This window comes from Lutra lutra, chromosome 16 (assembly GCF_902655055.1).
Source record: "Lutra lutra chromosome 16, mLutLut1.2, whole genome shotgun sequence".
In the NCBI taxonomy this organism is placed as follows: Eukaryota; Metazoa; Chordata; class Mammalia; order Carnivora; family Mustelidae; genus Lutra; species Lutra lutra.
In genome coordinates, this window is record NC_062293.1 from 31535888 (window position 1) to 31557980 (window position 22093).

Below are 22093 nucleotides of genomic sequence, written 5' to 3' on the forward strand. Positions count from 1 at the left end.
ACCACTGCACAGAGAATGGCTCAAGACAGCAAGGGTTTGCCTCTCCAGAGCACCTTGCCCAGAGCCCAGCTTGGGTTACCTGCTTGCCCCTCACACACAGAGGGGAGCTCGCTTCCCGAGCTGAGATCTGCAGCGGACAGCCAGGGCAGGACCCCCAGCTCAGCTGCAGCGCTCCCCTCCTCTCAGCCCAGCTGTCTCCCAGGTGGGAACTGGCTTCAGACCAGACTTTTGTTTCAAAGATCAATGAAGATGCTTTTGACCTGGGCCAACAGCAGAGAAGAATCACCAAAGAACTCTTCTTCTCAGGATCAGAGGAGGAAAACTTTAAAAAAAAAACACACATCTTGGCTACTGTAGGGATCCCTTCCCTACAAAGAGGATCTTCCCTACTGTAGGGATATCTTCCCTACTGTAGAGATATCTTCCCTACTGTAGGGATCTCTTCCCTACTGTAGGGATCTCTTCCCTACAAAGAGGATCTCCCTCCCAAGGAAGTGGAAGTCCTTTCACACCTGTCGGGAATTTCCAGGGCTCCGGGCCTGACTGGAGTGCCCCGGAATTCCAGCACGAGACCACAGATGTGTTAAATTCTCATATATTCATAGAAGAGGTCTGGGGTCCCCAGATCCCCAATGATGACCTCTGTTTAACACCACGAAGAGCCTGATCTGAGCCCCCTCCCCAACTTAGGAGTGTCCAGAGCAGGCTTCATTTCACCAACGGGAGGTTAAATTCCTCCCACTTTGGATTGGGAATTTACATCCTGACATCAGGATATAAGGAGCTCGGGAAATTCTGGCAGTCCATTCCCTCCTTCCTCTTTGCAGACTGGGGTTATTTTCACTGCACAGAAATGCTGCAGGAAAATTAGCCCCTTGTGCTTGAGCCCCGTGGGGCGTTCTCTCCCTGGCCCTTAAAGTCTCTGGGCCCCCTAGCCTGGTCAAGCCCGACATCTGGAATTAGCTCAAAGGAGGAAAAGAGCAGGGGCTAGAGCGAGTGACGGGCATCTGACTCCCATGAGGGCCAGCCCTGGGCGTGCAGCCTGTGGCCGGGGATAAACAGGAATGCTCTTGCTTCCCAGGGATCTGCCAGAAACGCTGTGGGCCACAGGTAGTCACCCCAGCAGGTAAGCTAGTGTGGTCCCGGAGGCAGCCCCGCATGACCCGCCCGCGTGACTACAGGCTATGGAGAGAAAGCCTAGTTGTCCTGTGCTGGCCACCGTGGTCTCTCCACCAGCCAATCCAGGCTCTCTGTCCTGGGGAAGAAAGGCTATCACGGAGTCCAGTCATCAGTAGGAGGGCAAGACGACACTCTAGTAGGAGCAAAACCACCACACTCTGTCAACCCAGAGCAGGGTCGCTCTTGCCCCATGGAGTTCCTTGCCCCAAAGCCTAAGCTACAGGAAGAAGGCCTCCCCCAAGCTCTGGGTACAGCCAAAGAATGTCTGCCAAGAGTGGGAAACAGGAGGGGTTTCCATCCATGGGACCTGGGTCACCTTGACCTTGAATCACAAATTCCACAGAGGCTGATCCAGATCATGGTTCGAAACCTTAGCCTGAAAAGTTTCCTGTTGCGTTGAACATTTGAAAACCATCGATGGGGTGTGTGAGGTAGGAGAGGAAGGGGAGCAGGGCTATTTTCAAGTGGGGGGAGAGGACACACACCTTCCAGAAACTCTGATCTGGGTGGAGATCTGCCATGGGTAGTTTCTCTTAAAATACCCGAATCCCCACGTTAGGGGGGGTGATGAATAATATTGAAATTCAGTTATTTTGGAATTTTTTTAAAAATCTATTGCGTTGAATAGCCCTATGGAAGTAATCAAAACACTAAGATCCGAAGGCTGTTCCGGGCAGCAAAGGAGCTCACGCCACGTCGCCTGGGGAAGAGCACGCAGTGGCTGCAGACTCCCTGCAACAGAGAAGGGCGCTCAGGATTTTACCCCTCAGAGCCCCGTCCAGCTGCCAGCAGCTGGAGACCTACCAGAACAAGGAGGAGCTCACCCTGCCCTGACAGGTACAAGGACGTGGCCATACCTCCTGGCCCATGATGCCATCACCCCCACCCCTTGCTCTGGCCGGATCTCTCCTCTTACCCCATCCCCCGACCCCTGCCTCCCACCAGTCCCCACCCCCCAAACAGTCTCAACCCCCGGGGAATCACAGGAGACCCGCAGAGAGGTCCACCTGTGGCTCCGTCGCCACAAGCCGGGGGCCGCAGAGGCCCACGTCTGTGGCCTGCCTACTTGTAGGAGCAGATGGAGAGCATGGCACCGGCAGAGAACACCCAGAAGGCTGGGTACAGCGCTTCCGTGAAGTCCACTTTGTACTTATACATCAGGTGGACCTTGTCGGAGACAGCAAAGAAGATGACGAAGCCATGGTCACAGTTGAGCAGCACGCCGACCCGCGTGGCCTTGGTGGAGGGCAGCGTTTTCTCCACGTTGTTGTGCCACGCAGAGATCTTGGTGTTGAACCACTCCACGCACCACGAGGCGCTGTTGCGGCCGAGCCGGCTCTCGGGGCCCTGGCGCGGCATGCTGCCGTAGCAGACGCCCACCCCGCAGAAGTTGTTCTTCTGCAGCTCCACCTCCCAGTAATGGATCCCTTTCTTGTAGCAGTGCAGGCCCAGCACCTGGGAGCAGTACATGAACCTCTTGGGATGCGGCTGGTAGTTCAGGGGTGATTCAGCCACAGAGGCGACCGTGTAGTTCTCCGACAGCGCCACCTTGTTGTGGGCCGTGTTGTAGTCCAGGCTGAATTTAATGGCATCTAAGAAGACATGACCCAAGGAATCAGTTACAAGGAGCCCAAAGTGCTCTCACGTATAAACCTTTCCCCAACTGGTAGTACTTATTCATTTATTTTTACCTATTCATCTATCCTTCCACCTGTCCATCCATCTACCCACCCACCCACCCATCCACTTACCTACTCATCCACCCTTCCCTCCTTCTTTCCTTCCCTTCCCTTCCTTCCTCCCTTACACCCATCCAACCATCTCCATCCACCTGCCCACCCACCCATCCATCCATCCATCCATCCTTCCATCCTGTCCATCAGTCCATCCATCCATCCATCCTTCCATCCCATCCATCAGTCCATCCATCCACTCACCTGCCCACCCATCCAGCCATCCATCCTTCCTTCCTTTCATCCATCCATCCGCCCATCTATCCACCCACCCATCCATTCACCTACCCTTTCATCCACCCTTCCTTCCTTCCTTCCATCGATCCACCTACCCACTCATCCACCCTTCCTTCCTTCCATCATCCACCCTTCTACCCACCCATCCACCCATATATCCATCCATATACATATCCATCTGTCCATCATCCATACACACATCCATCCATCCATCCATCCATCCATCCATTCTGTCCAGCCAGCCAGACATGTGTCCATCTGTCTATCCATCAATCCAGCCAACTGTCCATCTATCAGTGACCCAGATGAGTGACCATTCATCACCCAAAGCCATTGACTGAGCACCTGATTCTGGGCAAGACACACGACTCTGAATAGACATGGTACCCGACCTCAGGGCAAGGCCAGCCCATCAGTGACAACACTGTGAGGTGGCACTCTGCTCAATGAGTTGGCGCACGCTCTACGGACCAGTGGCTCTACTTGGAGGGTGGGGAGCGCACCGGGGAACATCTCGCAGGTAGGCTGGAATTGGCGCCAAGCACAGGAAGCTGAGAAATATTAAACAGAAGCAAGCAGCATGGGGTGAGGTCATTCTGGGCAGAGGGGATAGCGAGAGCAAAGCTTGGAGTCACAGGAAGGGTGGGACGTACTGGGACCAGAGAAGGCTAGGCAGTGGGAGAGAGGCCTAGCAGGAGAAGGGAGACATGTTGGGGACACGGGGCAGAGAGCTAAAGGGTTTAGACTTTACTTGGTGGACAAGAGGGAGCCAAACACAGAAATTACCTGAGTATTCCTGGTTGGGACACTCACATGGCCTCCCCACCCTTCCCAGCACACTTCCAACAGTTCCAGGAGATTCGAAGACTGAGCTCAGCTGTGTGTTGTCCCTAGGCTCAAACTCCTTCCCGGGACACACCCATCTCTGCCCTTCCCCTCCCAGGAGCACCTCCAACCATGGAAGACAGATTCCCCAGGGAGCCCGGAGGAGGGGAAATCCCTAGCTTGGGAACCTGGAAACCAAGACCCGGGGGTTTCACCATGGCCTGCCATTCCCTTGCTGGATGGCTCTGGGCAGGATGTTTTCCAGGAGGCCTGAGCCACCCCACACCCCACACCCCAGGGGGACAAAATAAACAGAGGAGGGAAAATGTTCTCTACGGTCCTGCGTTGCTGGAACTCCCTTTGTTTGCTCTCGTGGCTACTCTCCAGGAGCCCAGGGCTCCAGAAACCTGTGGTTCAGTGGGCCACCAGCGGCCCCACGGTGGTTAGCCCAGCCGCACCAAGCCTGGGTCTTGCAGGGGAGTGGGAACAGCAGGAAGCTCTGGAGAGGCAGGCCCTGAGGAAGTTTCCCCCACACCCCCAAGACAGTTCAGCCCGCTGCACCTGTGGAGAAAGGGGGGCCAGGGCACCCTCTGCAGCGGGAGGTCTCGTGTACTGCATCCAAGTGGGTGCAGATGGGAAACAGGAGGAGCCTAGAGCCGGCGCTGAAGGACTGCCAACCGCTTCCAGGCGGTCAAGGAAGGACAGGCTCGAAAATGTGCTTAAGAAGGAACAGAGGTGCAGGTGGCGCCCAGGGGAGCCCAGGGACTGTTCCCTTAGAGAAGGACTGATGCGGCTGAGAGGTCCAGCACACTGAAGGCTGAAAGGCGTCCTTGACGTTTAGCTGCATGGGGGCTGCCACTACCCTCGGCCAGAGCTGGCCTGCTGCAGGGCAGGGACAGAGGCCAGACTTGCAGCTCTTGTCCCCCCACAGTCCCGGGAAAGCTTGGGCAAGCTTTGGCCTTTGGTCAAGGCCCCAGGGGGTTCTGACAGGCAGCCACAGCAATGTGGTTGTATTTTTCCAACTTCCCTCAGAAGGATCATGGAGGAAAGGCGATTACCCTCCAGCTTTCTGGGCTGGTCCCCAGCAGCCTGACCTTGCAAGCCCTGGCCTGGGGCCCAGGAATCTGTACTTTTCCCCAGTATTCAGGTGAAAGGCAGGCTGTCTGCACTGGCGGCTTTCGTATTCCTGTTTGTTTTGCTTTTGCTTTTGCAACGAGGGGAATTTAAACACGCTGTTGTGGGGTGGGGGGCAGGCCCCAGGAGAGCCGGTGACGGTGTGGAAGGCCTGACTGAGAGCGCGAGCGCACACAGAGCAGGAGTAGCCAGACTGGCCGTGGGGAGGAGGGCATGGTGGGGAGACAGTAAGTGGAGATGCAGGAGAGATGGCGGCAACAAGAGGCCGAGGGGCCCCTCTGCTCTGTGGAGCGGACGAAGGTAGGTGGGACAGGGAGAGGACCCGTTATGACAAGTTGGAAGCCTCTGGAATGGCAGGAGAGCTGAGGAGAAATCTGGAGTGGGGGTGCTGGCAGTGGCCCCCCAGCGATGCCCGAGGCATGGGCTGGGCAGCAGGTGCGGGCCCAGAGAAAGGGGCAAGCTGAGCTGGTGGTGGCGGGGCTCGGGGAGTGGGGGGGAGGACGTGCTGAAAGGGGAGCGAGCAAGGCTGTGGCAAAGTGGAGGACAGGCCAGTGGCTAACAAGGGGAAGGGGGAACCAAGCTGGATGTCCAGAGAGAGGCGAGGGTAGAGATCAGAGAGTAGAACTGCACAGACGAGCCTGACAGCCAACAGGACCGCTCCTCAGAGCCGACGCTACTCACACTCCAGGAGCTCGGGCCTGGACTTGGCTAAGAAGGTCTCCAGCACCTTGGCCTTGACGGCCGCTGCGTTGGGCTGTGCAGTGGGGGCTTTGCCTATACCTGGGTGAGGACAAGGAGAGCCGTTTTCAGAACAAACTCAGAGTGGACACCCCACACTGCCCCCAACCCTCCAGGCTGGCCCAGGACTTAGGAATTAGGACTCACCCTCCGGATCCAGGAACTCTCCCTGGGCTCCGAAGGTGGGCATCTTGGTGGCCGAGGCTCCGAAGGTGGGCATCTTGGAGGCTGAGGCAGGGGCTGGGGATGAACAGGAGGAGGAGAAACATGAATTGGACACATGATACGGTGGCCCGATGGCCCGTCCTCCCTTCCACACTGATCTTCAAGAACTACTTCCACACACACACCTGGACAGCCGGAGCGACACAGCCGAGTCCAGACAGGGCTGCACTCATCACTCGTCTTGCTCACGTGCACTCGTGCTTACCCCCAACCTCAGGCCCGCTCGCCACCCCAGAGCGTAATCACAGAACCCCGACCGGAGAGGTCAGCCTTTGCTGCCAGCCATCGGTTCCACACTTGGGCAATCCCAAGAAACAGTAAGAGGCACAAATGCATAACTTACGAGGTTTCTTGGGTTTCTTTTCTTCTTCTGAAAAAGAACATTTTCCAAATTGATATTATGAAGCACAGCACAGTGACACTTTCAAAACACCATAACAGGGGCGCTGGGGTGGCTCAGTGGTTAAGCGACTGCCTTCAGCTCAGGTCATGATCCCTGGGGTCCTGGGGTCGAGCCCCATGTCAGGCTCCCCATGTCAGCGGGGAGCCTGCTTCTCCGGCTCCCTCTGCCCCCCTCTGCCCCCCCCGCCCCTCCCTCCGCTCAAGCTCTGTGCTCTCCTGTGCATGCTCTCTCAAATAAATAAGTAAAATCTTTTTTAAAAGCCGCCATTATAATAATCATTTGCATGAATGTGACCCATACAAATAGAGCTAGGATGTTTTCCCTGGAAACAAGCAAATGAACCTGTGGTGACAAACCTGCGTCAGTGGTTTTGGGGGCTGGGACTGACAAGGAGGAGCATGAAGGAATTTTCTGGGGTAATTAACTCTTTAACTTGATTTGGGTAATAGTAACACTCACATACACGCCTGTCAAAATTATCAAAGTGCACATTTAAGATCTGCACATTGTACTGTAGATAAATTATATCTCTATAAAAGAAAAAATACTCCAACCCCCCCCCCCCCAAAAAAGGGAATCAGCAAAGAAATGTGCTTGCCAAATTATCACAACAGTCTTTAAAAAATTCTCTGGAACATGCACCTATGAAAACTGAATGTACACTCTTGAGCCCCACCCAGGACCCTGCTGACTCTGACAGTCCGGGCCGGGGGCCCAGCGACCCGTGTTTTACACACCCCTGGTGGGTCTGAAACATACTCAAGTCTACGTAAGCTAGATTTCAGGATCCCTCCACCACCATCCCTACCACTGGAGTGAAAAGGGGTGCTGTGGATCTTACCCCTGCCCGCAGACAAACCCTGCTCTCTCCTATCATCCTCTACTTCCCCGCCAGCCCCCACTCAGCCCCACAGGACACCCACCTCCCCCCCTCCACTCTCCCTTCCTCCCACTTCCAAGTCCTCTGTCCAGATGCTGTCTTCACTCCGGCCCCATCGCCTCCTGCCCTGCCCACTCCCGCAGTACAAGCCTCTTGGGAGGACCCTAGGCTGAGCCGCTGCCTAGGGCACAGCCCCCTCCCTGGCCCTCAGGGCTGTCCTGAGTCTCATCTACGCTGTGACATCCGTCCACTCCTCCCCTGCCTGTTGTCCCGTCTCAGCCAGCATCCCCAGCTCACTCCTGCTAAGAGCAGGGCTTGTGATCTGGGGCATATCTGGGGGAGAGGGGCAGGGGGGTGATCTGCGGACATGGGTGCCCAGAGCCTGTTCACTGACTTTTCCTTTCTCTGGTCACACCAGGTGCCCCTCCACATCTGCTCGCTGAGCTGGGGGCCACCTGCTCCACCCACACCAGGCACCTCTGCCCCTGGCTCTGTACTCCATTCGGAGACCAATACCACACATCTGTCTGCCAAAGGCAGCCTAAACTCGAAAACCAAGCAGCGGGAGCACAGACCCAGAGTTCCCGCGGCTCCCAGGGGCAGCACCCAGGGAAGTGATGACAGGCACAGGTCGGGAAGTGCTCTGAGAGCAGCAGCACAGGATGACTCCAGAGGGAACCACTCTGAACTCTCTCAGAACTCCCTCCCAGGTGAGCGGGGAGCCCCTGCGCCTCGGAACCCGAGTCAGGCTCCTCCAGGGGGCGCTCCAGGGGGCGCTGTGCCCAAGGGCCAAAACTTGGGTGTCAGCAACTACTTCTCAAGAGGAGCAGGTGCTGGTAACCTTGCTGGCCCCTGCATAGCCGGTCCTGCTGAGCACCCCAGGGGAGTCCCTTCAATAGCCCCTCTAGCCAGACTCCTCTGCAGAGGCACTCCCCCCTCCCCTGCCCCCAGCCATTTGGGACGGGCTGACAGGAGCCCCAGAACAGCAGCAGGGTTACTTACTAGGGGCCTTTTTCGCAGAGTGGGTGGGTTTGTGCGTGGGTGCTGGGCCATGCTCTCCGGGGTTCCCTGTGCCAAAGAAGAAGGGGTTAGTTCTTCCAAAGCAACCCTAGCTTTGGGGCCAGCTTTGCCAGGGGCAGGCAGAGAAAGGGTTTACAAAGGTGATCTCCACTGACCTTCCCTACCCAATCCTTTACAAGAGCTAGAAACAAGGGCACGAAAAGGGTTTGGTGTGTCCCTCTTTTCTCTGGCTGAAAATGTAGCTGGGGTCAATGTTTTCTCTGTCAGCGCCCTGCTCCATGACCTCTGGAGCCTCTCTTGAGGTTCTGGATCTTCTGGTGTCAGTGGGGACAAGCCTTTTGCTTGTGGCAAAGAGGCCAAGAGGCCTCATTCCTCACCCCCTGGTTTTTCCATCACCCTGCCCCAGACCAGCAATTACTGATGGAGCGGGAAAACAAATATATGCATGGCCAGCTCGTCAACAGCCATCCCCTCTGCACAAAGCACGCCATGCCGGTTTCAGAGGCCCTTCCGCAAGGACACTCAGCCCTCCAAGCCCCACCCCTGGGATTACACTGGAAGATTCACTATGTGCCAGGCTCTGTGCTAGGCACTGGGGAGAGAGAGTTGGATGACAAACAGACCAAGCCCCTGCCCTCACAGAGACTGTAATCTAGTGGGGGAAGAACAAAATGACAGATGTGCAAAGGCTCCTGTGCGAAGGGATCATAAGGATCTTGGGACCTAGTCTGAGGAGTGGGAGTGGGGGTGACAGGGGAGGTTGACTGAGAAATACAGTATTTCAACTGATCTCTGAAGGGTGAGAGGAGTGAACTGGTGAGGATGGTGGAGTCTGAGCCTTCTAGGCAGTGGGAAGGGCACATACAAAGGCCCGGTGGCAGGAAGCTTGGCATATGCAAGGAAGAGCAAGCACAGAGATGTGTGGGAGGAGGGGGCGCTTCAAGGCTGGTGAAAAGGACAGGGCCTGACTAGGGAGGGGCCCGGACAATAGTGTCAACAGTGTGGTCGGAGATCCAAAAACAATGGAAATTCTCTGAACAGGGTGAGGGGAGAAGGTCCCAGGAGATCAGATTTGCACCCTGAAAAGCTCTCTCTGGCTGCAGCAGGAGTGGATGCAGAAGGACTTTCTAGAAAGTTGACACAGATGAGGGGAACAGAAAGCAGGCAGGTGTTGGCTGGTAGGGGGGCCAGTGGACTGAGTCAGGAGAAATTTAAGAAGTAAAATCTGGTCCTAGATTGGATACAATGGGCAAAGAAAGGGGGTATCAGAGGGGAATGCCAGGTTTCTCTGACCCCAAAACTAGCCATTCCCCACCAAAGACACTGATAACCTAGAGTCCATCCGAAAGCCACCTAAGCCAGCCTCTCGGTCACACCCAAGAACAGCCTGTCCAGAAAGTCCCATCGTTTAACATCTAGGCACCCAGAAATGTTTTCAGAAGGATGGCTACAACGCAAGATGTTTCCCCGCGACCTCTCAGATGGAGGGCAGATGCAACTCAAGCCCTAGTGCTGTGGGCCGAGACCCTCCCCCACCCCTAAACCCCAAGGGGACACCCCCATCTCAGGGGTCCCAGGAGGGGAGTACAGGGACTGCTAATGGTTACCTGAGCCGGTGGGTTCCTCAGGCTTCTTGTCCTGGGACTGCCTGATATACCGCTTCAGCTCATCTTTGAGGTCTGAGGTGCCCTGACAGACACCCCTTATCAGCTCCTGATTTAGCTCCACCTTGGGGACGTAGACCGGCTTTGTGGACACTCCTTGCAGCTTTAGCCCTTTCTGAAACAGGCCAAGGTGTTAGTTTGGGCAGCTCCAGGGAAGCCAGGGCCCAGGCTCAGGCCTCACGAACCCCAGGAGGACCTTCCCTGTGCCCATGCGTGCTCAAGTGACAGGCCAGAGATTGCTGGGGGCTAATGGGCCACTTTCAATCACAGCTCTCTGGACCTGGAAGGGCCCTCAGAGGCCACTCACCTAGCAACGGAGAAACTGAAGTCAAGAAATAACACGTGTGAAAGGAAGAAAGAAAGAAAGAGAAAGGAAGAAAGAAAGAGAAAAAAAAAAGTAAACAACAAGCATTCTGCCAGGATCTCTGCCAGTTAGTGGCAAGGACAGAGTTGGGACATGCAAATCTCTGACCCCCCCAGCGGATAATGCTCTTCCGCTCCTCCCGCCGTAGCCGGCCAAGCACAGAAGCCTCAGCCCTCCAGGACCAGCTCTGCACACACGTTCTAAAACTGGATGGGGACACCTCAAGGGGCAAAGGGTTCAGCCAGGGCACATCCAGTGAAAAGGAAGGAGCTGCCAGAGGGTGCCACACTTTGAGATAAAATCGGGTCATACAGCATCAAAAGGCCCAAGGTAGGGACTTAGAATCCTTCTCAGAAAGCTCTAGGCAGCCAGGCCAACAAAGAGGAAGGAACACTGAGATGAAAGTCAGTGGTACCCAATCCAGGCATGGAAAGAAGTCCATGCGGGGAGAAGAGAAGGTTCCCAGCCACTCCTGTACTCTCGCCAAGACCAAAATAAGGACTCCGGTCCTCTGAGATGACGTTGCCCCATTGATGGAGCTCGGGGAACACCCGCTGTGTGCCAGGAGAAGGGGGTGGTAGTAAGGGATGGGGTTCCCGAAGGAGAGGCAATCCGAACACACACAACCAGCAGATCGAAAACCAGGCCGCTGAGTGCTACAGCAGTGCGACCTGCTCAGTCACCAGTGACGGCAGAGCAACGGGATCCAAGGACGATGGTGGGGAAGCTGGAGTGGCCCTGGAGAAAGGACAGGATTTACGAGGCAGAGAGGGTCGGGCACGGCATTCCCATCCAATGCCCAGCGTGTCTGGGGAATGGCGGGTGCCCTGTTGTGGTTACAGCATGGGCGGGGCAGGGACTGGCAAGAGAGGAGGCTGCTGACAAGGACAGGTCACCCAGGTCACCCAGGTCACCCCAGGGTCCACGGGGAGGAGGAATGGAGGGAAGGGGACGGAGGCATTTGTAGTCGGCAACACTCTAAGATGGCCCCCAAGATGCCCGCCTCGTCCAGGGGTGAGGACCCTGTATGATCTCCTCCCTCCGAGTATGGGCAAGATTGTGAATACGGTAGGCTAGCACTCCCATGACTCAGTTCCCTTATACGGAAAAACTGTAAGAATGCTACAGATGTAATGAAGATTCAAAATCTGCTGGTTTTGAGTCCATCAGAAAGGCGAGTATCCTGGTGGGCCTGATTTACCAAGGGGGAGCCATTGAAAGGGACCAGGCTTGTAAGAGGGAATGAAATCTTGCCATTTGCAACAGCATGGACGGATCTGGAGACTAGCAGCATGCTAAGCAACATTAAGTCAGAGAAAGGCAAATACCACACAATTTCACTCACTTATGGCAATTTAACAAACAAAACAATGAGCAAAGGGGAAAGAGAGCGAGTGAGAGAGACAAAGCCAAGAAACAGACTCTGAACTCTAGAGAACAATCTGGTAGTTACCAGAGGGGCATGGCGGGATGGGGGAACAAGGTGATGGGCATTAAAAGTACACTTATCATGATGAACACCAAGTATACAGAATTGTGGAATCTGAATTTGGTGTATACCTGAAACCAATGTAACACTGCATGTTAACTAGATACTGGAATTAAAATGTTAAAAAAAAGGGGGGGGGCCTGGATGGCTCAATTGGTGGAGCATGTGACTTGATCTTGGGGTCGTGAGTTCAAGCCCCACATTGGGTGTGCAGCCTACTTAGTTGAAATTTATTTTAAAAAGGAGAAAGAGGGGCGCCTGGGTGGCTCAGCAGGTTAAAGCCTCTGCCTTCGGCTCAGGTCATGATCCCAGGGTCCTGGGATCGAGCCCCGCATCGGGCTCTCTGCTCGGCAGGAAACCTTCTTTCCCCTCTCTCTGTCTGCCTGCCTCTCTGCCTACTTGTGATTTCTGTCTGTCAAATAAATAAATAAAATCTAAAAATAGATAAATAACTAAAAAGGAGAAAGAGAAGACCAATAATCTAAGTAATCTACACAGGAAAAAAAAGAAAAAAAAAGAAAAAGCGACCAGGCTTTCCTTCTCCGCCGGCTTTGAAGAAGTAGCTGGCAAGTGGAGAGAGGGCCACCACGCCAAGGAACTGAGAGCAGACCTCCACCGACAGCCAGCGGGAGAGCAGGCCCTGGGGCCTGCACCACGGGAACCGAATTCGGCCAACAACCGCGTGAGCTTGGAAGACAATCCGCAGCTCCAAAAGGAATGCAGCCCAGCCAACCCTCAGACGGCAAGCCCTTAAGCCATGCCCCGACCCTAAGTCTCGGAAGGGGTGAGGGAACAAATAAAATACTCTTCCAAACCATGAAGTTTGTGGTAAGCTGTCACAGAGCACAGCAAACGGACACCGCGTGAGTCTCGGGACGGCTCCCAGGGACCCCGTCCAGCCCTGTCTCCCGGCAGCCCTACAGCACCTGCCGTCACCAGGGTCATGGCACGCAGGAAGCGCGTTCAACCGTCTTCACTGAGACCTACCTCCAGAAACTCGAACTCGTCCCCCTTGGTCAGGGCAAGTTCAACCTCCTCCTTCAGATTCTGGATCTCACTCCTCTTCTTGAGAAGGATCTGGTAGATGTTGTCGAACTTGGTATTGACTCTCTTCTCCTCTTCCTTTATCTTCCGTGTGGAGGTGGCCTCTGCAGCATCGATGAGCGCCTTGATTTCCATGTACTCCTGTCTCAGCTGCTCCATCCTCCGATTCGTAGCCTCCTAATAGGGCCAAGACACAGTGGACAGGCCAGGAAGTTAAGCCCGCGGTACCAAGTGCTGGTGAGATGTGGAGCACCAGGAACTCTTTCCTGTGCTTCGTGGGAGACCAAATGGGCACAACTGCTTTGCACGGGACTTTGGCAATGTCTAATGAATCTGAAGGTGCTCCTCCCCAACCCAGGCAATAGCCTCTAGAAAAACACTCAGACCCCTGCCCCAGAGACAGACCCAAGAACGCTCCTAGAAGAACTGCTTGCATTAGCAGAACCCTGGGAACAACCAAACATCTATCAGTAAGATACAAATCTTCAAATTATTCATAGAATAGGATATTAAATAGTAATGAAAACTAATGAACTAGGGCAAGGCACGGACAAATTTCCACGAGGGAAAAAACAATGTGCAGAAGACAACTCAGGCATGATGCTTTTTATGTAGAGCTTAGGAACAAAGAGAATGGCTTCCTCTTAGGAAGAGAACACCCCCGGGGTTTCCCAGGGTACATGGCTATCCCGCCACAGACGACATCCCCAGCCACCCCTGCAGCTAGATGCGGCCACGGGACTAAGCTGCTCCCAGTGCAGCATGAGCACAACACTTTTCTCCCCTGTCCCCTCTTCTGCAGGCTCGAACAAAGACGTCATGGTGACCCAGCTCCAACCAGAGGTGAGAAACCCCCTGCAGTATGGGGTAGTAAGAAAAGACTCTGAATCCTGCACAATCACGTGGAACGGAACACCCCCGCTAGTCCGGGCAGCTCACATCTGGCACTGAGCTGCCAAACAGAGCCAAAGAAACTTCTATTTTATTTAAGACTCTGAATTTGGTGGTGGTGGTGGTGTTGAGGGGTAATCTCTGTCAACAGTTTAGCCCGCCCCCTCCAAACAGTACACATGCTTTCCCGTACATGCCTTCACCTAAGCCACAAGGCCACCATTGGGGAAAAGCTTTGACTCCATTGTGCAGCTGGAAAAACTGAGGCTCAGAGATCTGCCCACAGCGGGCAAGTATCACAGGCTATTTTGTAACACAGCTGGTATTCTAACTCAGAACTCAGCTGCCACCATAAAACCAGACGCTACGGCTCTAGAGCAGGATATTTAAAACTCAAATCTTCTTTCAATATATTCCTTCAGGGGCGCCTAGCTTCCTCAGTCAGAAGAACATGCGACTCTTGATCTTGGGGTCATGAGTTCAAGGCCCACAGTGGGTACAGAGATTACTTACATAAACGTAAAACAAACAAATAAATAAATAAATAAACTTAAAACACATATAGATATTATATTATATATAATATCATTTTATTATATGTTTTATATATTTTTTTACTTATACATATAAAATACATATGTATTCTTTTAATATATAATATTGAAAACCTTACAAAACTTATAAAAACTAGACCCCCAAAAATCTCTCATTCTACTCATCCAATGCTTCTGTTACTCTTCTGTTACTATACTTCCTTTCAGTCTTTTTTCCTATACTTCCTGTAATGGGTTGAATGATGACCCTCCCCACAAAGATATGTGCAGATTTCCGAACCTGAGAAGGTGAGGTTACTTGGCAAAAGTCTTTGCAGATGTAATAAGGTAGGAATCTTGAGATGAGATTATCCTGGGTCACCCGGATGGGCCCCAAATCCAATGACAAAGGTCCTTGTTAGTGACAGAAGAAAAGACACAGAGGAAAGAGGAGGCCATATGAAGACAGAGGCCGGGGCTGGAGTGACACCAGCCACAAGCCCAGGAATGCCTGAGCCTCCGGAAGCTGGAAGAGCCAAGGAAGGATTCTTCCCTTGAACCAGGAAGTATGGCCCTGACTGATTCTGAACTTCTGGCCTCCAGGACTGTGAGCAAACACATTTCTGTCTCTGTAAGCTGAGCTGGGGGTAACTGGTTAGGATAGCTCTAGAAAACCAACACACTTGCTTTTTATAAACAGAACTCTAGTGGGTATACACTTTTGTTTCCTGTTTTTTTCCCATTTAAATCATAACCACTTTTTAGATCAGTACTTTTTTTCTCACGATCTTTTTTTTTTTTTTTTAAGTAAGCTCTACGCCCAATGTGGGGCTCGAACTCACAACCTCAAGATCAAGAGTCACATGCTCTACCAACTGAGCTAGTCAGGCACCCCTCTATGACTACTTCATGGTCCTAATTTTTTTTTTTTTAAAGATTTTATTTATTTATTTGACAGACAGAGATCACAAGTAGGCAGAGAGGCAGGCAGAGAGAGAGGAGGAAGCCAGCTCCCCGCTGAGCAGAGAGCCCGATGTGGGGCTCGATCCCAGGACCCTGAGATTATGACCTGAGGTGAACGCAGAGGCTTAACCCACTGAGCCACCCACGTGCCCCTATGGCCCTAATTTCTAATGATTGCCCCCGTGCTCCCCACACCAAGGTCAGAGCTCATGGACTCAGTTTAGGTCGACAAAGAATCTTTCCTGGGGACGCAGCTTTCTGGATGTCTTGACAGGTGGAGGTCTCTTCCTGACTCTTAGGGAAACCAACCCAAGCCCGGGGACGGAGGTCGGCCACAGAGCCCCGTCACTCACCCGCACATCGTGCTGCCGGGCTCTCACGTCCTCCAGAGCCCTCGAGGCCCCATTGATCTGACTGTAGATGACGGTCAGCTTATGCTTTAGCTTGGTCTGCAGTGAAAACAACCAGCATGAGAGATCACTGGAGCCCAGCCCCCAACACCAGGGACCGCCCTGGCATCTATCCCACAGGTGCTTCTGCCGCCCTGAGTCTTGCCTGCCTATAGCTTTTGGAAGCATTCTCATATTTATGGCCTCCCTTCAAACTTCTAGAGCAACAGTACAAGAAAGAAGTTGTGAGCACAGGTTTTGGAGACAGACCGGCTAGTGTGCCAGGCCCTGTTTCCAGCTGTCCCAGCATCTCTCACCTGTGCCCTCGGCCAAGAAAGAGATACAAATATTTCCACCTCCTAGGGCCAGTAGCAGAATTAACTGAAACAACGTATGAACTCAGCACAGTGCCAGGATTTTAGTAAGGACAAACCAAACATCCGCTTCTATTATCAGGAGCTTTTTCATTCACACCCATTTTTCAGACAATGAAACAGAGGCAAGGAGGCCAGCAAGGGGGCTGAGCTCACACAGAGCCAAGAACAAGCTGGAACGGTTGTTTCAAGGATGGCAGATGAGGTCTTTGGAGCCAGCTCTCCCACTGCAAACAATGAGAAAAGCAAAAACTGCAGGGAAGAAAAATCTGCTTACTGACAATCGGAGAGCTAATTAAGCAGGGAAGTATGACGGAGCCCAGAGCCGGGAGACGGCCATCCAGAGAGATAAGTCTGGCATCTGGGGTTGCTCTCCCAGAACCATCTGCCAATTCCAGAAGACAGCTGGAAGAGTCACTGTCAGCCTCGGGGAAGCAGGGGGACAAGAGTCAGGGTCCAAGGCTCATTTGTTTGGCTCCAAGGGTAGGGACCTCCACAGGCTACACACTAGGAATAAGGATGAACAAGTGGTAGCCCAGCCCCCCATCGGCAAAATCCCTGAAACGGAACTAAGGCGACTCAGAATTGTTAAGTCCCTAGTCACCTCCAGGAACCAAGGCCAATTATGCATGAAGGGAGACAGTATCATCCAGGGCCTCTTAGTATTTCTATAAATTTTCAGAATCCGTATCGGGAGCGACCCCCCATCCCTGCTCAGGTGACATGCTGGGGCACAGAAACGGGGAAGGGAAAAAAACCCAGCCCCAGAATAAGAGCAGCTAGCGTTTCTTATATACGCACTCCAAGCTGGGCCCCGTGCTGGTGCTTTACAGGTGTTAACTTATTGAAAGCTAAGAACAACACTGTAAGGTGCGAGTTACCCATCCTTTCGAAGAATGGACTCACATCACTGTTAACTGGTGTTACAAGGTCCCGGTGTTATTACAATTAAAGCACTGAGGACACAGGAAATGTCCAGGAAAAAACACTTACTTCCCCTAACGAGCCGGCTCCACACCCTCCAGCCTGCCCCCTCCACTTTCCTGCCTCTCCCACTCCACTAGAGATATTCAGATCTAAACCTGACCTTGAATCTGGATTTGAACAACCCAATGACAGTCAACTATAAGGGCTGGAAGCAGAGATTAAGGGTTGGAAGCAGGGATCAAGGTCACACTAACTTGACCCTGAAAGTCCAAGTTACTGATGGTGTTTCAGATTCAACCTCTGTGACAATGCCCTTTGACCTGACCTCTAACAGTGGCCAAGATAAACTGGGCCATAGGCAGAAGGCCAGGCCAAGGCAGATCTGGACGCACAGGTCTCAGTGCTAGAAGGGAACTCAGAAAACCCGGGGACTGCCAACTGTTCCACCTCCAACAGCAATGCACCCCAAAACTCTATGTTTGGTAAAATTCTATCCACCATGAATGAGATGCATATATGACAGTCCCCTGATGGCAGAGAGAGGGTCCTATGTGACTCCAGACAAAGGAAAGTGGCCCAAGGACTTCGAGAGACAACAGTCCCCTCACCGAGGGTAGAGAACTTTCTGAAGTGGAGGATCTATTCACAGACTGAGGACCTGAGTTCTCCATGAGGATGTGGGAGGCTCCAAAGTCCCGAGTGTGGGGTGGACTCTGGCCAAGACAAGCCAGACGCTCAGGGCTGGGGCACTGCCCAGATAGGTCTGGCTCTGTCCGAATAGGGAGCAGCAGCAGGGCTAGAGGGGGAGGCTGATCAAGGGACTTGGCAAGCCAGGACAATGGTGAGGAGCAGGGAGGTGGCAAGGTCAGGCCTATTACAAGGATTACAAAGCCAAGCGTGTGTGACAAACAAGTACGAGGGAAGTGATGATCTCCCTCAAACCACTAAAATCATCACAGACCTGGAAGTCTCCTTAGGGAGCCACCTGGTCCCACCTCCTCACTTTACTGATGAAGACTCGGGCCCAGGGGCCAAAGCTGTGCCAGAAGTCGTACCGCAGGGGTGGAGAACACTGCTGTGCAAGAGTCTGGCTCAGCCTGTGGGTAGCACCCAGAGCTATCTGGCACCTGGCCCACGCTTCTGCTCATAATGACCCTCCCGGCTCACTGGAACTCTCTGGCTCACCCCAACTTTTCGTTTGCGTGACCTCAAACCTCCAGGAATATCCCATGCTCCATGAACTCGGGTATCAGGCTGGTCATGGGGACAAGCAGCAAACTGTAGAGTCCAACCAGCCAGGCTCCCGGTGCCTGCTTGGCCACTTACTGGGGTAGCTCACCCTAAATTAACTTCTCTGGACCTCCATTTCCTCAGCTGTACCATGGACCGAATAATATCCACCTCTGGGATGATGCCAAGATTCCACGAGGGAACCGAGGGAGCCTCCAGGGTTCATATCCGACGTGGGAAACCCTCTACAGACTTAAGGCAAGCAACCTCAGCTGTCCTCAGTGGTCCCCTCTGTAAGACGGGGAGGAGGGGGAAGACGGTGGGCCACGGATAACGGAGGAGGGCTCTATGATCTCCTTGACCCTTTGCACTCTGACATCAGGGACGCCCCTGCCCCGGTTCTTGGGCCCGGCGAGACCCATCCTGCCCCCGGTGAGCCTTGGTGGACCACGATGCCCACAGCGGCTCCCTCCGCACCGCCCAGCAGTCCCAGGCTGCCGCCCTGTGCCCTCGCCCGCCACCCTCTACCTCCAGGTCGGCGCTGGCCTGGCTCAGGGGCACAGGCGAGCAGGCCTTGTGCTCCACTAGGCAGATGTGGCAGATGCACTCGTCGTGCTGGGGGCAGAATAATTCCCGCAGCCGGTTGTGCCGGGGGCACTTGCGGCGCATCAGGTCCTGGACCGGGGGCTGCAGCTGGTGGTCCCGGAAGGCGGGGCTGTCCAGATGCGGCTGCAGGTGCTCCCGGCAGAAGGAGGCCATGCACACCAGGCACGTCTTGACGGCGGCCTCCTTCAGGCAGTGGTCACAGGCCACCGGGCCCGCCGGGCTGGGCGCGGCGGCGCGGGTGGGCAGCTTCCAGTCGTCGGGGGGCGGGGGCGTCGCCCGGGCCTCCTCCGCCTGCAGGAACTGCTCCACCACCGCGCACAGCACCGTGTTCTTGCGCAGCTGCGGCCGCGCGTGGTAGCTGGCGCGGCAGTGCGGGCACAGATACGGTGGGCCCTGGACGGCCCACGTCTCGTCCAGGCACGAGCCGCAGAAGTTGTGGCCGCAGGGCGTGGTGACCGGCTCCTTGAAAGGCTCCAGGCAGATGGAGCACGACAGCTCCTCGGCCAAGGGGACCAGCTCCGCCATGGCGCTCCTGGGGACTGGACGGGACGCGCTGGAACTGCGGCCGCGACTGCCACACACGACCGCTGGAGGCCCGCGAGGAAACGAAACTGAGCGGCGGGAGGGGCGGGCCCCGCGGGCCTCCAGGAAGTCACGTGGGGAGCGGGGCGGGCCGCGCGGGGTTCCCCTGGGGTGCCGGGGGTCGTGGTGCGCGCGGAGCTAGGTAGCAGCGCTGGGAGCCCCGACGGCTCCGCGGAGTGGGCGTGGGCGCCGGGCTCCGGGTCTCAGTTGGTCCCCACGAGCTGCAGCGGTTTCTGTCCACGCTGCCCTACCCCCCAGGCGGAGGAGGAAACCTGCGCGGCAGGTGGGGAACCCCGGCCGGGGTGGCGCTCCTGCCCCAGCGCCTGCAGCTGGTGCGTTCTGCGGAGAACTCACCGGGACCCGCGCTGCCGCCTCCGCGCCCTCCGTCCTCGCCTTGAAGACCTAGGTGTTGAACCGAGAAGCTGCCCCTCCTTGCCCCGTTTATAAGCCCTTCCTTATCTCCCCCCCCCCCCCCCCCCCCCCCGTTGGGCTCTGGCTCATGGGGATATGGTCCCTGAAGGCCGGAGCTCCTTGGCACAAAAAAGCTGGCGATTTCTTTCCATATCAACCAGTAGAACATGCAGTTTTGTTTTGTGTTTAATTTCCTTTCTACTTTACTGGGCTTTGCAGATATCCTAGGGGTTTTGTTGTTGTTTGTTTTGTTTTGTTTAAGATTTTATTTATTTATTTGACACAGAGAGGGAGATCACAAGTAGGCAGAGAGGCAGGCAGAGAGATAGGGGGAACAGGCTCCCTGCTGAGCAGAGAGCACGATGTGGGGCTGGGTCCCAGGACCCTGAGTTCGCGACCTGAGCCAAGGCAGAGGCTTAACCCACTGAGCTATGCAGGCGCCCCAGGTTTGTTTGTTTTGTTTTGTTTTTAAGATTTTATTTGACAGAGGACAGAAGCAGGGGGAGCAAGAGGCGGAAAGGAGGCTCCCCGCTGAGCAGGAAGCCCCCTGTTGGACTAGATTCCAGGACCGTGGATTCACGACCTGAGCCAAAGGCAGACGCTTAACCTACTGAGTCACCCAGGCACCCAATATCCTAGAAAACAAAGGTTTTTCTCTCTCTCTCTGTCTCTCTGTCTCTCTGTCTCTGTCTCTCTCTCTCTCTCTCTCTCACACACACACACACACACACACACACACACACTAATTTTGAAACAAACGTTTTTCCCAAAATTGTTTATTTAGATTTGTTTCCTTTCATTCATCCAGCTCTGTTCCCCCGGGGGCCTGGGCACAGGAAAAGTGGGTATACAGGAGGGGAGAAGTATTGGGAGGGGTGGGGGCAGAAAGGAGAGGTAGGGTTTTGGGGAGAGTTTGCTGGAGTTCATGTTGGACAGGGTGAGCAGCAAACATAAAAAGGTAAATGTTTTAACTGCTTAAAGTAAAATCTACCACTCATGGGGCTCCTGCTCCGTTCAAGACAAGTCACATACCTTACCTCTTACAATCCTTATAAACCCTAGAAGACAGAACTTATTTTGTCCATTTACAGATGAGGATCTGTATTTTGTTTTTTTAAGTAATCTCCCGCCCAGCATGGGGTTCAAACTCAGGATCAACAACAGTCTGCTGCTTAAGGACTGAGCCAGCCAGGGACCCTCCCCTCATTTTAAGTAATCCTTTTAAACTTAAAATTACATTTTAAGTAATCTCTCTGCCCAAAGTGGGGCCCAGAATAGGGTCACTTATTTTATACAAAACAGCTGAGATTCAAACTCAGGACTGCTCTGCTTAAAATTCTAATTCCTGGTTTTCTCATTTCTGTTCCTCCAAGACTCTTAACCCCATTTGTTCTCCTCTGTATTGTGTTGCTGTTCTTTGCTTGGGGAGGAGGAAGGCAAAAGGGTAGGAGGGGTTAGGAAATCAGCTTTGTGTATAGTATCTCATTTAATCCTCACACTAAATCTTTAAGGTAGGTATTATCTCATGTTACAGATGAGAAAACCAAGGCTTAGAGAAGAGAAATAATTGTTGCCTAAAACAACAGATACTGGCATGCAGCCTATCCCATTCTAGAAGCCAAACATTTCCTACTAGAAGATGTTGCCTCCCAAAGGGAGGGATGGAGCCGTTTACAGGAAGTAAATGTCATGAAACACTCTATGACTTAGCTGTTGTGGGTGAGGTAGCCTGGTGACTCAGCCAGAATGTCTGTAGAATTTTCTGAGAGTTTAGAAGGGCTAGTGAGTGAAGAGGAACATAGTCTGTTTATCAAATTCCAGGCAGTAGATATTTACTAAGACCTACTGAGATAGGGAAGCTGAAGAAAGGCCCCATTTTCTCACGTTCTATAGTTCACCTTGCGTCTGGGTAAACCAAAGAAGCTAACTTCCCGCTCCCAAGGGGGAAGCAAGGAACAGAATTGTTCTCTGAGTTTCATCCTGGCCCCTAAACACCTGATAACATCTGAGAAGAACCGAGTCCCAAACATTAGCTTTGAACAAACTTCGGCCCACACTGGCATCAATATCCCCACCTTCGGTGACAAATGGGAGAACACCTGTTGTTCACCTGACATGCCCTTTGATCGACCCCTACCTGAATTCCTGGAGGGACACGTACCCTGGACCACTTTCCTGTATAAACCCCTAGCCACAAGTGACAAGGAGACTCACTTTTCCTTTTCCGAGTCTCCCAGACACTCCGTCTACTA

At 53.8% G+C, this 22093-nt stretch overlaps 1 protein-coding gene across 2 annotated transcripts; it reads right to left on the minus strand.

Moving 5' to 3' along the window:
• Positions 1–446: 446 nt before the first annotated feature.
• TRIM25 (tripartite motif containing 25) lies at positions 447–19468 on the minus strand. Of its 2 annotated transcripts, XM_047705876.1 has the most exons (10): positions 18771–19468; positions 15676–15771; positions 12879–13112; positions 9982–10153; positions 8357–8422; positions 6415–6441; positions 5994–6086; positions 5790–5888; positions 2246–2771; positions 447–1911 (listed from the first exon to the last, which is right to left on the minus strand). In XM_047705876.1, the coding sequence occupies exons 1-10, from the start codon at positions 19371–19373 to the stop codon at positions 1866–1868; spliced, it is 1962 nt and encodes a 653-aa protein (XP_047561832.1). In that variant the 5' UTR covers positions 19374–19468; the 3' UTR covers positions 447–1865. The 2 variants fall into 2 exon arrangements, with proteins under 2 accessions (XP_047561832.1, XP_047561831.1); XM_047705875.1 differs by having other exon boundaries at positions 447–2771; positions 18771–19467.
• Positions 19469–22093: the final 2625 nt, after the last annotated feature.